This window comes from Anas acuta, chromosome W (assembly GCF_963932015.1).
Source record: "Anas acuta chromosome W, bAnaAcu1.1, whole genome shotgun sequence".
NCBI lineage: Eukaryota > Metazoa > Chordata > Aves > Anseriformes > Anatidae > Anas > Anas acuta.
In genome coordinates this window covers 28,631,390-28,646,843 of record NC_089016.1, presented here as the reverse complement: position 1 = coordinate 28,646,843, position 15,454 = coordinate 28,631,390, and the positions used below count along the sequence as shown (strand labels likewise).

Here is a 15,454-nt window from a genome sequence, read left to right as displayed (position 1 = left end):
AGCATACATAAAGAGTCCTTTTCATTATCAAAAAAGGCGAGCCTCAGAACAGCTCAAGCAGTTGGCATTGGTTCAAGTCACTGTAGCACAACAGGAGACTGGAAACAAGACCGAATGATTAATCTGGCATCTCATTTAATTCATTTTTATCACTTGCTTGTTAGCTCTGATTTTGAGCTATTGCCTCGGCCTGAATTTTTATTCCAGATCGTCAGAATGAGTTATTGGATTATTATCATAAAAAACATGTATATATTCATTTTCCACCCTGTAAGCGTTTCTTCCAGGTACGGGACAGCTTCGTGCTGCTTTTTTTTTTCGGTCCTGAATTGAAAGCAAGTGGTTCGGAGTGGGAACAGAAGCCAGCCCCTTACCTGTTTGAGACAGAAGTGGCGTGTAAGGGACTTTCGGTTCTATTGCACTCATGGGCGGAGGTAGCAAGGGGTTGGCGAAGCTGCGGAGCGGGTGCGTGGGGCGCACGCAGGCGGTGGGGATGGTCCTGCTGGGGGCGTCCTCGTTGCTGGAGTGCTCGGGCTGCGTCGGTGGTAGCAAGGAGGGTTGCTGCGGGGCTGCTCCTTCGTTTACAGCTGGTAAAAAAAAAAAAAAAAACACAAAACCAACAGTTATTGAAGTATTTTTTAGGAGGCGTTTCCTACTTTGATGGTCATTTGCAGCAGAAGGCACGGCGTTGCCCCTCCGCCCTCCGCCGAGTGGCAAGAAACGCGTAAACATTTTCATCACGGGTTATTGGCAGCTGAATTAAAAAACCAGATGTTCCTCAGAGCAGCCAGGTGCCGTTTAAAGCAAAATAGATCTTCCTTAAAAAAAAAACAACCAACAACACGAGTGGTATTTTCAGCTCCTTCTCCCTTTCCCCTCCATGCGCTTTTAAATATTAAAAATCGATAAAGACGTAAATCTATCATGTGGAGATGGAAACAAGCTATGACTGTGGAGACTCATTACGTTCAGCAGCTCCAGTCAGAGTGGAGGGAAGACAGACTCAAAGAAAGGACTTAATTAATTTCCGCATAACCAACGTTGTTTTTTCCTTGAGACAGCTGTAATGTTTAGTGTGCCAGAGCCCCAGGTTGCTGTTTTATTAGCCTATATTCAAAATCAATTCTTCAGGGGTTTCAATGTGCCAGGTCGACCTTTTAATATCAAGCCCAGCCTCCCGATGAAGTGTCTGAAAAGAGGTTTTCAGCCTCAACTTTTCTCATTTTCTCTTTTTCGGACCCTTCCCAAGCTCTTCCCCCACTCTCCTTCGTGTACCCCAAGGAGAAGGACTGAAAAAAATGTTTCCTCTTGGCAAGAGCATCTGCAAGCCCTGCCGTTATTTACGAGCAGAACAGGGGAAGGGAGCAAATTGTTTAGTGAAGAGCCCGATCGCAGCAGGACCGTGTTGAATTTGGACGTGTTGGCTTTGTCCGACGTCTCCGCAGTACCTGCGCCAGCCTGGGTGGCTCACGGCACCCTGCTTAATCCCGCAGCTTGTGTCAGGAAACGGGAAGCTAAGAAAAGCTCAACCTTTTCTCGACGAAAACAACCTTCTCGACTCGCAGATAGCGGAATTAGGTATTACACCGGGACCCGAAATACTCCGGAGGATCGGGGTTCGTTCAGAGCCTGCTGCAACAACCAGAACTCGTTGTGTAAATAACACGCAATTACACAGCCGAGTCAAATCTCAAGGCATTTTTATAATAATTAATGTCAAAGTATATAAGTAATTACTACCTACTAAGTGGCAAAACAGTTTTGAAAAATGAAAATGAGGATTTTTCCTCTTTTTTTCCCCGGCCCTACTGCCTGTTCCTATGGCAATCGCGCCGACAGCCCCGGCGATATCGAACCCCACGGAAAGGAAACCAATTGCGGGATCAGACCAAGGTCAAAATCATCTGCACTTTGCGAAACTTTGGCCGACGGTGGTTCATTTTCCTGCTTTCCACCTTCAAGGCTTTTTGCATAATGAAGCCATTACCTAGCTCTGCTTCGCCTTCCTTCCTTGCCCCCCAGACCTCTCTCTGTTTTCTTCTCGGAGGGCAAACATTCCCCATAAGGCAGCCAGAGATTTAGGGATAACTTGCAGCAGGGCAGGGCAGGAATGTCGGTTTAACCCGTTCCACCCTTGCTCACTGCCCACACATTCAAGAAGACGTCAAAACGTCCTGGTGCTGAGGCTACCATGGCCGTTATGCTCTTCTCTCCTTTCTCCCACTCAAGGAAGATGCAAGTGAGACTCACGGAGGTATCCAGCCCAGCTCCCAACACTTTCTGGAGCAAATCCTTTGCCTAAAGTGAAAACGAAGCCTTTTGTCGTGGTTCGGAGCCTCAAAATGTCCTTCCAGATGTTTGGCAAAGCCTGAGCTACCCCGTGGAGCCCAGCACTGTTCACTGCAGCCTTTAAGAACGGATCTTTGGGGAAGCTCTCGACCTGCTTGAAGAGACGAGGGAAAATAGATGCTTCCTGCTACTCACCACCAAATACCCTCCCTGGGTATTTATCCCGGTATACATCCCGCTTAATGTCTGGGTATATTTTATCCTACAGATTTAGCTGCAAAATCTGGAGACCTACATAACCTGCGACACAAAAATTTCCTGCTATTCTCTAGCTATTACTGAAGACCGAGGTGAGACGACTCTATTAAAATCAGAAGCTAGAGCTGGGGCTTAAATATTGAAGGTAAGCGGTCTAATGAAGGTGTTTCATGCTCCAGAAGACTTTTTGCCAGCTATTACTCAAGGCTGGCTCTGGCTGGGGCCTGACTCTCCTTTTTGTTTTATTTACTTTCCTCTCCGGCAGAAAATTCATCCCGAAGATAAGTCGCGGCACTTGCATCTTCAGGTCAACGAGATGAAGCCTTCGAAACCAGAAAAAAGCCTTCCGAAAAGGGTGTTCAAGCACGGCAGGATGCAAAGCAACGCCCCTGCTAATGGCCTTGCACATGATTTATTCAGCAAGCGCTCCGTCTTGATCAATAGGGTGCTCGGCCATGGAGGACCACAGGCAGGGAATTATTGCAGAGGGTTTTGTGTGTTTTGTGTTTGTTTTTGTTTTTTTTTTCTGATACAGATGCAATTGGTCAACCATCGAGGGAGTTTTTCACCGAGGGGTAAAATAGATGAAGAAGCTCTCTGAAAATATATGGAAAAGTCTCTTTCACCGCGATTTTCTCCCCCAAAACCCCTGGAAATCACTGGAAAACAAACATGATTTCCACGTCCTCGTCTGTGCTTCTGCTTCATGGCTGTGCTGTGGTGTAAGGCATAGCAAGGGAAGAGGATATTTCATTTGGGGGCACTCACTGTGATCGGAGAGCTCTGGAAGTCAATGGCCTTTGCTAGCAGGACGACCGCAACAGCTATAACAGATTGTCATTTTACATTTAATGGGCTTTGATAATGTTCAAAATACCACGCGGGCCTGATTACCCAGACCTCGATCAGCTGAAACCAGCCATTAGCCAAAAAAGACGATGGTGTTTTGAATTATTTAATGGGAAATTGCCTGAACTTTTGTGCATTAGCAACCTTTTGTTCGACTCCCAGGCACGCTGCACCTCAAAGACTTGGGCAAACCTATGCGTGTCCGTGCAGAACAGGCAGGATTTTGGCCATTTCTGGTTTGAAAAATCCTCGTTTAGATGTGTGAAGCTCCTGGCTGGCTCAGGCAGAAGCTGTGGCTTTGGGGCTGTGCAAATTTATTTTTTTTCCTTTTTTTTTTTTTCTTCCATCTCCATGATTAGGCAAGCAACGGGTAGCTATTTTTTTTTTCAACGTCTAATGTATATCATGCAAGAAACTGAATCTCCTTTGTTTCTGTTCTACGTTTCTGGAGGATTTGGTGCTGATTTAAGCAGCAAATCAAGACCTGATTACAGCAGTGAGGCCCTCCTGAGGAAATTGCCAACAGGCTTTGAAGGGATCTCAGCAAACACATCGAAGAGAGAGGGAATGATGTTGGGGTGATGAGCAGGACACCTGAACCCACCTTTTACCTACAATCTGAGGATTTCAATCATCGGTCCCCGAGGACCTGTCTGAACCAGTCCTTGCAAAATTAATTCCCCGCGGAGGGGCAGCGCGGACTCTCTGCGATGCGAAAGAAGACGCGTGGCAGATTGACATTAATCTGTCAATAATTCGGGCTTGGTATGCAGTGGAGGTGAGGGAGAATTAGTAGGGAACAGGAGCCCTCCAGCTGTAATTAGTATGCCGGAGCACGCCGCCGAGGCTGGAACAAAGACCAGCCGGCTGCCGCTTGCGGGAGAGGCTTGCGAGGAGCTGGTGGAGGTGAGGCTGGGTCCCAGACCACGCTAAGGGGATGTGGGAACACCCAAGCCCCAAATCTATTCCTGCACGGGGGCAGGATGTGAACGAACAGGAGGAAATCTGAATATGCAGCTCAGTCTAGGGAAGAAACGAGTGATGTCAGGCGAGATAACAGCATTCAAATGCATAAAAGGTAGCTGCAAAAGGACGAAAATTATTTTTTTTTCCCCTATTCCAGCTAGGATCCAAATAAAAACCAGCTGCCTTACGTTTTAGGATGTTAGACATTAGGAAAACGTTTCTGGCAGCGAGGGCAGCTAAGCCTGGGAAGACACTGTGTGGAGAGGTCGTGTAAGTGCTGCTGGGGAGGATTTTAATGCACGGTGCTACCGGCTCTGCCCTGGGATGGAGAAGAGCTCTTGAAGCCTCAGTTTGCCTGGGAATAGCGTTATGAATAAAGCAAAGGCAATTAAAATAGAGTGAAACAGGCCTGCAGAGAGGACAGGGCTGGATCAGAGATGTTTAATTTTAAGGGGAGTTGGAGCTCAGCACAGATTTTAAGTCGCAACAGGAGCTGCTGCTATACAAGAGGCAGCCCACAGATTATCCCGATGAACCCGAAAAGGGAAGCGGCGGGATTTGCATTGGCTAGACCTCACCCATCCTACCCAGAGAGGAACCTATGTCCGAGCAGCGTGATAACGAAGCAAAATGAACTCACTCCTTCCTGCTCCAAAGGTCCTGTCCACAGCCAGGGTGGGGAAAGGCACCGGCCGCAGGGTGAATTGGGGGTGTGGGTATCCGCAGGTGGGGGACGGCAGGATCCCGGGGTACTGGGCGCTTTCCAGGGTGGGCACAGGGATGGCACTGACCACAGCTGAAAGAGAAGAAGAGAAAGAAGATGAAACGAGTGTTTTCAGAGCAAAAACCTTCAGAGTGGGTCAGCAGGGAAATAGGCGTGCTGAATCCAGCCTTTCGGGTGAATTATTGCCTTTATTTTCAACAGTCAGGGCTTGAAGAACAAGGAATAATAATGCCACGTGAGCAATAAATTTCTCTGCAGTTTTTCGAAAAATTTGGAAGCTCTCGTTAAAGTTTCGCCTAGCTAAACAATTCCAGTTTTAGGGAGGGAGGGAAAGAGAATCCTCTCCCCAAAACACGGCAGAGCGATGTGGCGCTGGCCAGGGCTTAATTAAACATCAGGGGAGGGCAGGACTGATGGTGGGAAGCCCCAAGACCTCCTCACCCCTGATGTTCTTCCTCTCCACACGCCAGCTTTGGTGTTTGTCCCTGCATAGGGAAAATTGCCTAATTGTGGAATTAGGCTGGTTACAAGATGGGAATATTTCCCGGGGGGTCTGAGCTCTCTTCCCCAGCCCAGCAGTCCTTTTTCCACCCCCCAAAGAGGCTGCCGTTTGGCAATAAGTCATACTTCTAGCTAAAACCTGGGAGATTTCGGCCACCAGAGAAGTAAAGCAAAAACTTCACTTTGGAAATTTTAATAAGTTTTGCAGGATGGGACGAGCTTTCTGGTGCTCTCCAGCCTTCCTGCCTCTCTCATGTACTTTGTTGCTTTGAAAAAAAAAATTAATTTTATCTCTGATGTTCATTCAATGCCGCGGTCACCAAAAGTTAATGCCTGTTAAAAATTCTGCTTTATGAGAGAGTGAGAAAAAGCATATGGTGTTGTGGCCAACTCTGACAGACAAAAGGAAATATCAGAGCAACCGTGCTAATGTCCAGCTGCTTCAAAGGACGGATAATAATATCACACTTTGCATCGGTGCATTGCAAAGCCTTCTGCTCTGCCAGCTTGAACTCTTGCTCCTATTTCTTTTCAAGGCAGGCAGAGGGATTTATCCACCGCTAGCCACCCGGTAAAAATAGAAACAAGGATTCTTCAGGCTTAGCCAGAGCTGAGTCGAGCAGATGCCCGATTTCTGCCTTTCCCCCAGAGTTTTGCCACTGATGCTTTGTGAAGCGCTTGCAGGATTTTTATTTTTGGAGATGGAGGCAACGTGGTCGCTGCCATTTTACTTGCGAGGTGTAGCTAGATCACAGCCAACAGCTCGCAGGAGATGTTCGGATGGGTGAGCAGGGCCACGAATATGAGGAAAGGGGTGAGGGGATGGTGCTGGTACTCACGGGGGTTGGTGGGTTGGGAATCCATCGGGATCATGAGCTTGGCACGGGTGGCTCTGCGGGCGGCGAGCGAGCGCTCTAAGGTGGACATGCTGCTGCCAACGTCTTCTGTCTCAGCAGCTGGGGAAAAAAAAAACACAAAAGCTTAGTTGAAAATCTGACAAACGAATGTCTTCACCTCGTTTCCAGCAGTGAGATCACTGGATATTTTTTTTTAGGATTCTGTTATTTCAGCCAATCGTTAAATACCACCACCTGCAAAGAGCCACGCGGAGTATTTGGGCTGCCTTTTTCTGAATGAAATTGTTGGTTGCAGTTTGCTGTCAAAGAATTAAGATATCGGTTCTCCTTTCCCAGCCCCTCCACGATTTCATTTTCTCTTGCTTTGGGAATTATCCACGATCACTTCATAAAAAAAAAATAAAAATAAAATAAATGGCATTTTTCTTGCAACTGCACTGTTACAACCTTAGCTTCAAATTCAAGTCTCAAGATCTGAAATAGAGAAGGAGGATACGATAAATCAGGGATGTACAAATCCAGGAGGCCACGAATTGGTCCTTGAAACACATCTAAAGGATGAAAACGACGTCTGCTGTGACGTGCCACCGAGCCCCAGGTGCTGATTGCCCATACTCCAGCCCCTGGGATGTGTGGTGGCTCTTCCAGTGTCTCAATTTCTCCTACCACAGCAAGATCCAAGCAGAGTTTTTCCTTGCCATGGTTGCTGGAGTCCAGGCGACGATGACACGGAGCTGTCGGGGCAAACGAGGTGAATATTGTGCCTGTGATCCAGGAGCAGCAAGCGCATCCATCTCTCTCGGCGAGCTGAGACGCGCTGCCTCGTGGGGCACCTCTGCCTCCGTCTCATCTAATTCCGAGGCGGCTCGGCGTGCCCGTGTCACTCAGACACTCTGTTGACGTGTTGAAATATGGATACTCTAATTCAGTCACATTAATACGGGCTACTCGAGGCGCCCAGCGATTCTGGAGAATATACTTGTCAGGAGGAAAATGCGCTGGGAGCTGGGTGTTCGGAGGAGTAATTTGCAGCGAAATAAAAGCCGCGTTCCTCACTTCCTACCTTGTCTCACACGAGCCTCATATTAATGTTACTTAATGTTCTGTGATTCTCTGATTCCACTTTTGCAATTTTAATAAACCATGGGCGAAATCCATTTATTACTGTCACGCCGGGAAGCTTAATACCCGCTCCGACTACTCGCTGCTGATGTTCCCAAGTAAAAACACATCCCGTCTACAAAGAAACAAACAAACACAAAAAAAGATCTGCACAAAAAGATTATTATTTTTTTTGTCCCTGATGACTTTTCTCTAAATTTCAGGCCTGCAATGCTGAATCTGCTCTCCATGGCCATTAGGGGACCTAATTGCTAGTGAAAAGCCAGGGACTGCATTGCTGAGCTGTGTGGTACACTTTGAGAAGCGAAATAAAAGCATTTATTTATGGTCCAAGGTGTTCACACGTAAAATATCTCGCCTGGCCTTTGTCATTAACTTGCTCATACGCCGTGCTGACTTCCTACCACTCGATTTTAAGTCAACGGCGCTCTCAAATCGATCTTTCAGGGCCTTGGATCAGGTCTCCCGATCAACAGCAGCGTCTGCCTAGGCAGAGAGAAACTTCTGGTTGTGTTTTTACAGCGTTTGACATAACGAGACCCTCTACATTAAAAATAATACAAATCATCGTCCCAATTAGCTTGATAAACAGAAAGCTATCAGCCCCGAGCAGAATGTCAAAAAAAAAAAAAATAATAATAATTAGATCCATTAAGCAACATGAAAACTCTTTTTTTTTTTAAACTTTTCCTTCCTTTCCAGACTAGAAAAAAAAGAGAAAAACATCAGAAGCAGCTGAAAAAGTCACCTTCATTATTTCCAGCCCCAACAGATCCCGTGGCATTATTGCGCTCCGTCGCCCACGAGCGATGCGTTCACGATGAACTCAGGAGAAATACGTTGATGTTTTCCAACTTTCCCGTGCTTTGCCCTCCGCCCCTGCCTGTACGCACCACCTGCCTCTCCCCAGCCTTCCTATTTATTACGGCCGAAGAAATGTTATTAGATGAACTACAGCTGGCTTCCAGTTGAGTTTCAGGATTTTTTAAAAAAAGAAAACGTGTAGGAATATATAAAAAAGACGGGTTTTACACAAACATCATTTGTGAAAAGAATTTTTCACAGCCTCCATCAGGTTTCTCGTTGTTTGATTCCTTACAAAAGCATCCTCAGCTACTAAAGCAACAGTGAAATGATTTATAGCGCCAGAAAGGGAGAAAAAAATGGGAATATGTGGAATGGAAATGCCCCAAATCTAGAAAGGGAGTGAAAATCAGTGTATTCGTGTGGGTGCTCCTCACCGGGTTGCGGGGTGCTCTTGGTGCCCAGCTGCGTTTCGGACTGGCTGTGGCTGACGGGGGTGATGTCCTGGCAGCTCTGCATGGGCGAGTCCCTCCCCGCGGGGTCGGAGCCCGTCGGCTTCTCCATGTTCTTCATCTCCATCTCCTCGTGGTGGATCCACAGATCCGGGGGCCTCAGGTCCTTCTGGCTGCCCTTCCGCTTGCTGGCGCTGTGGGTCGCACGTTTCCTGCGGCAAAGGAAAATGAAAAGGGTCACGTTAGGGATGTGTTGCCTCTTTGTGAGGCCACCAGGATAGGTCCTGAGTGACCTCTGCTCGTGGGCATCTCCTGGAGAAGCCCTCTAGATGTGTCCTTCAAAGGTGTAGGTGATATGGAAGACCCCACGTGGCCACTCGCACCAAGGCACGAGGCACCAAGGGCTCACGGACAGCACGTGCTCAGCAGAGGGGTGAAAAAGGGTGAAAAAGAGGGAAAAAGTGGAATTTTCTCCATGGGAAGGACCTGGGCTCCCTTGCTATTATTCCACCAGAACAAAAGCTCGAGGAGCTTTTTGATTTTACGAAGCTCCTGTTGTTTGAATCAATTTCTATCCTTTGCTCGACTGATCTGGAAAGCAAAAGGTAGGCGGCACAACTACCTAAATTAAAAAAAAAATAAGGTTTTGCCTTCAAGACGAGGGCTGAACACGTCCTGCGATGTAAATGAGGCCAAGGGCAGTCCTGCCCCATCACCAGGAGCCCCTGGCGACGACGTTTTGGCTTCAGCAGAAAAATCTCAAGTCCTCAACAGCCGCCCCGAGGAGGAGACCTCGCTCGGGTCCTTGGGAGCAAGGCGCTTTTTGTTTCCAGCCCTACGAAATCAGGCTCCTGGTCTCCGGCCGTAATTAGCTTTTCGTGCTCAGCCTGCTATTTTCTAATTGCCCAAAAGGTAATTATTGAAAATGACAGCGTTGGGCCGAACGAGGAGGGAACGTTGCGCTTTGGCCCCCGCGGGAGAAGGACAGCTCGTTAATACCCGCTTGGACGGATCCCAGTGGCATCCTGATTAACACCTGCAAGAATAATTACGACGGTCTTCACTCAAATCTTAATGTACGTCCAGCTCGAAATTAAAAAGTAAACTTGTTCTTTCAATGTCATTCGAAAAAAAAAAGAAAAAAGCCCTTAATTTTGTTTCTATATACAGAGCTGCTTTCTTCACTTCAGGATACAGCCATTTCTTTGTCACTTCCAATTGAACATAATTCATTTCTCCAGGCTGGAGCTAGACAAGGGAAAATTCAGCCCCAAACTAATTTTGGTGCACAACAGTAAATAGGGGGGGGTTATAATGAATGTGTCATTCCAAGCATAGCTACAAAACCGCTACGGCAATGATATCATTTAAAAATATATGCAGTGATCGAGCTCGGCTTGCATTGTTTGTTTTTTTTTTTTTTTTCTTTCTTGGCAAATTATTGATGCTCTGACAGCCCACGAGCAGCAAATTGAAGCGGAGCCAGGAAGGCAGATGAAAAGGTCATCAATAACAAAGGAAAAGAAATCATCCCCGGGAAGGTTTGGTTTGTGCGACGCGAAAGTTGAGGTTCCTCTGAAAACGCATCTACCCCCCGGTCCCAGAGGGAGGCAGAAACCTCGCAGTGATGGGAGCATCCAAATCGCCTTCAGATTTTGGCTGAAAACCACCAGAAACCGGTGCTTTGGAAGTTGAAGTTTTACAGCGGGCTTCAAATTTAGCCCGTTACCCATTTTCAAGGAGTCTGGAAGGGAAAACGTGATCTCAGGTGGCCGCCTTTCTCTTGCTGTTCAATTATTTCACAACGCGAAACGCACCCAGCTCGCACGCCACGATACATATTTCTCTCCTAAGGACAGATGTAAAAATAGAGATCGGTTCTGCCCTTAAAATATACACCGTGCCCGTGCAATTTTGAATGATGGTAGCAGGACTTAAGCTCTGCTTTCAAAAGAAATCAGCTCGCTGCAGGGAAAACTCTTTCTAGTTGTCTGTTTCCATAGGCTCCAGCACAGCAATGCCTGGGTACAGCACACTCACACAGCTAAAAAGTGACACTATATATATTAAAAAAGATGATTTTCCACTAATACCAAGTGAGATTGCTCTTCATTTTGTGATTAATGTCAGAGAAAGAAGTTAAGTTTACAACAACTCCGTTTAGTTTAATTTTTAACAGTTTAGGACCTTCCCTGTGTGAGTATCTCGGGAATAAACTGTTATTTGGGAATTTAATTTTTTCAATTAAATCCCGAAATAAGCTGAAATTAACCATTCTCAAACCAAACCCAAGCTTAACTGATGAGGCCAGCCAGCAGCAGCAGCACGGCCGCTAACTCATTAGCATCAGCCCTGCGGATGGGATGTGATGTTTGGACCCCTGCAGGCGACCAGCTTTTAGTGTCTGATTCGGGCCAATTATAGGGCCGGGTGCTGAGCCGTGCGGTAGGCAGGGTTTCCATCCCCCTGCAGCTAGAGACAAATGCATCTAAAGGCTGCCCAGCAAGGCCTTTTCCAATTCACCTCGTTTGCCCTGAAAGCGCGGTAACTGCTCTAAGTCGGCTGCCTTTTGCATTTCGGGATGTATTAAAGGCAAGTCAACTGGTGTAAAAATCCTATTAAAAAAAAAGAAAGAAACAAAACAACGCATCAACAAATCGGGAATACAAAACTGTTCTTTTTCCCTAAATCTCCCCCTCTGTTTTCGAGTGGGACATCATTTCATTTTGGCCTCTATTTCCTGCCAGGTGGCCTGAAAACCTCAGACTGGTCCCGGTTTCTTCCATCACCTGGCTCCATCACCCTCTGTCCCCATTAAAATCCCACCCTGTGCCCCCGCTGCGAGCAGGACCCACACCCCAGGGGAACAAACCGAGGCTCTTCAGGGGCTGCCAGCTCAATCCCATTTAACTTCAGGGTGGTGACACTTTGCTTAATGCCTTCCCAACCCTGTACGCGTAATTCTACGGGACTCAAAGCAGTCTTAGCTGATTTTTTGTCATCTCTTTTTATGTTGGTCCCTGCCCACCACACTAATTGCTTGGGCACTTGTTCAAGACTGCATTTCACGTTTCATTGTTTAAATCTCCACAACCTGCAGCCCAGGCTCGGACAAGACGTCCACCCTCATCTTTTCTCCTACGCCGTACCCTAATGGCACCGGTCCTTGGGCTAATTGTTGTGACGTGTTTGACAAGTTTCCCATCTCATAAAGCCTTGAAAATGTTCCTGGGAGAAGCAGGTCCTGTGGTTTGAGAGCATATTGCATGAAGCAATTTCATCCTTTAAGATTCAACCTGGATTCACGAGCTGTGACCTGCCCTGCCCAGGCCAGGAGGGTATTTGGGGACAGCCCGATGGGTGACCCCATTGCCCACCCTCCAAATAACCACATGTGCTGGGGAGGATGTAATTATGGTGAAGGGATGAATCTCAGATCCTGCAGGAGCCCTTACTCATGACTAAATTATTGCACCTGGATCTTTACCCGTTTTTTCCGCCCCTGTTTTTTTTCCCCGTGTCAAATTGCTGTAGGGTTTGTGTATATTTCATTCTTCCCTCGGTGGCAGGGACAGAAAATACACGCTAAGCCACCTAGGGCAGTTAGCAAGTTGTTCTCTAGAACATGCTTTATTGTGCTTTCTTCAGCCAACTTTTAATTAACTGCAGAAATACGACTTTCCTCCACCGAAGGCTTACGGGAGATTATTCCATCACCTGCAAGTTTTCGCTCTGGGGAAGCACCGCGTTATCCAACAGGACTTGGCCTTTCCCCTCCCGGCAGTCCTTTTGTTCAGCGGTGATTTTAATATTATAAAATAAGAAAAGCTGCTGCCTAAACTCCGGGTGTCGCAGGATGCGGCTCTCCAGGCAGGTCAGAAACAAATTCACACCAACAAACTCTGCTCCGAAGAAGCTCATTTTTTTTTTTTTAATTTTTTTTTTCCTGCTGCTCAAAAGTTCAGATCCGTCGTTTCACATTTATTTACTCCTTTTTCCTCGTTTTTGGGTCAGGAATGGCTGGCGTAGGGTCGCTTGGGGCAGATCCACCCGCCCGTTCACCCCTGGAGATGCTCAGAAGTTACACAGCAAATGCAAGTTTGCCACCTTCGTATTTTTTAATTAAAAAGAGAGGAATAAATGCCTTCAAATGGAAAGTCTTCTGATATCTTCGGAGAAGATAAATCTCTGAACACCCCCGTTCCTCCCATGGAGCTACCAAGGAGGTCGAGGCTGATTAATTCAGACCTGGGTATGTAAGTTTTGATGCCGGACAGACGAACCTCTCTATTTGTTTGTCTCTCTTGCCGATTCCCTCCTCCTTTTAAGAAACCCAGGAGAGCCACCCTTCTTTAAGCATCCACGCAAATCAATGTCATAAATTTGGTCTTGCTCTTGAAAAAAAAACAACACCGCACCATTCTTGTGGCTAAACTATGTTTAAACTTCACTTTCTCGTTGCCAGCATTTCACGAGAGTCGAATAATGAACCTTTTTGCTGAGTATTTTTCAATAAATTCAGTGTATCAAACCCAGCTCTGTTTCGAAGCCACTCACCCCACCTCCAATTTCTCAGGAAACCTAAAAAAAGACACTATTGTGCTTTATGCTTTTTTTTAGCATTTTAGAAGAATCCTAAAGATTTTTCCCCGTAATTTTCTATTTTTTTTTTCCCCGAGTATTTAAGAATTATCTCGAGAAACAGTTGTTATTGCATTTTCCTGGAAGACTTCTGGCGACAGCCTGTCTGGGGAGGAGAGCATCCTCCCAAAGGTTACCGAGTGAGCAGGACTCTCTGTGGTCCTCAGCCGTGCAGGTGCAGAGCTGAGGAGCCAGCAAGTCTGCTAGCATCGCCAGGCACAGACAAACACTTTTTTTTCCCCCTTTAAATCAATGGGATTGATTCTTTCCTGTGTCTGAATTATACTTGGCAATGTAAACAACAGAGAGATGTGCCTGACAGGCTGATTTCTCCAGGCTGACCGCAGCAGGGGTGCTTATTCTTGCACCATGCAACCTGGGGGCAGGGAATATTCTCCACTCTTGAGTGATCTCCAGCTTTCCCAAGCCCATACCTCCAAAAACTACAAAAGACCCATCCCCAAAATGCATTTTGGTCCCAAACTCGCCCTCTCTTCTATACGGAGGTCTTTTCCTGCATCTACTTTGAAGCATAACGGGTGTAATTCCCTTCTCCTTCTGCCCTGAGCTTTGCAAACGTACTTTCTCTGCTGTGCCGAGGAGCGCCTGGTGCAGATGACGGCCACCACCACCACCACCACCACGGTGATGACGCCGACGGTGACGACGATGATGACGAGGAGGTTGCTGTTCTTCTGGGGCGTGACGCTGCCGTGGGGAGGGTGCATCTGCCCGATGGGGGGCTCTGCAAGGACAACAAGGACAACGGCGGGTGATTAGCGGTGGATTTATTCCTCTCCCTCTTTAGGAGCCGCCCGTAAATCACAACAAGATGGAAAGCCTTTCGGGTGGCACCATGTAGTCTTAAAACCTTTGGTTTCAATGCAGCTGCAAGACTGGGATTGAAGATGCCACCACTTCTAGCATCAAGTCCCGGTCAAACTGACTTCGAGCACAGCTCCCTCACTTCTATTTTTCCCCGTTACGTAGGGAATAGCCCATTTTATGCTTTTATAATAATTTTGGATTTTTGTGGCATCTTTTTGGCTTTACAATGACCTAGTACAGAAATCCCAAAGATTTGACTTTCTTTTTCATTTCCATGCTGACTAAAAGGCACTGAAAGAAGACATCACATAAAACAATACAATGAATATCAAGGAAAACAACAAATCTTCTTTCCCTACCCTTTACTGCAGGTCTTGGAAGTTCTCTTTGTAAAAGTATTTTTTCCTGTAATTATGATGAAGTATTTTATATTTTATATATATTAGGAAGAGCAGGAGCTAAGCCCACAGCAAACTAGGACAGGAGAAGGTAAGGACACTTAGCATTCCTTCCTTGTCTTGGCCGAGGAAAATAATCAGTCTGAGTTAATCAGCTATGTGCCTCGTAATTATTTTGTATTTGGAACCTCACTTGGTAGCGCATTTCAGGGAACCGTGCCTGTTGTTTCATTCAATAACGGGAGGTGACAAGGCTTTGTTAGGTACTGGAGGTGGGCTCGGGAATATAAAGTCATTGATTGTGCACCTCCACCCCAGCTGGCAGTGATTAGGTCCAGTTAATTAGCCTTAATCCACAGGGTTTATCCTTGTTTCTTCCTATTTTAGGGCAGAACTAATTAACAAAGAAACGCTGTTTTCCACAGAAAGATGAAATGGAAATGTGAGAATGGAAAATGTCATGGGAGGGAGCCTGCATTTACCGTTCAGGCTGCTTCTGTCAATCAGGTTGGTGTCCACCGACCAGTAGGAGCCATCGCCGTGACGACCTGTTGATGGAAAAAATGATGGAAATGTAACTCCACAACTGTTTCACTGTTTCTGCTTCTCAAAATTGCCTATTTTCTAACTCCTAAGATTAAAAAAAAAAAAAAAAGAAGAAGAAGGAATATGATTATTATTCTAAAAATATTTTGGCTGCTGAGGGAATAGTTGCACTCCAAATTAACGGAGTAAAATTTCAGGTGTTCGTCTTTTCCCCTCCTT

At 46.5% G+C, this 15,454-nt stretch overlaps 1 protein-coding gene across 2 annotated transcripts in view; it reads right to left on the bottom strand.

The window, feature by feature from the left end:
* The window catches only part of DCC (DCC netrin 1 receptor), a 347,209-nt gene that overhangs the window by 11,970 nt on the left and 319,785 nt on the right, over positions 1 to 15,454 (bottom strand). For both annotated transcript variants that reach the window (XM_068665177.1, XM_068665176.1), the window contains 6 exons: positions 15,172 to 15,237; positions 14,046 to 14,208; positions 8,808 to 9,034; positions 6,427 to 6,543; positions 5,003 to 5,158; positions 375 to 587 (listed from right to left, as the gene is read on the bottom strand). In XM_068665177.1, coding sequence (XP_068521278.1) covers positions 375 to 587; positions 5,003 to 5,158; positions 6,427 to 6,543; positions 8,808 to 9,034; positions 14,046 to 14,208; positions 15,172 to 15,237 — 942 coding nt within the window. The remainder of the gene's footprint in view (positions 1 to 374; positions 588 to 5,002; positions 5,159 to 6,426; positions 6,544 to 8,807; positions 9,035 to 14,045; positions 14,209 to 15,171; positions 15,238 to 15,454) is intronic.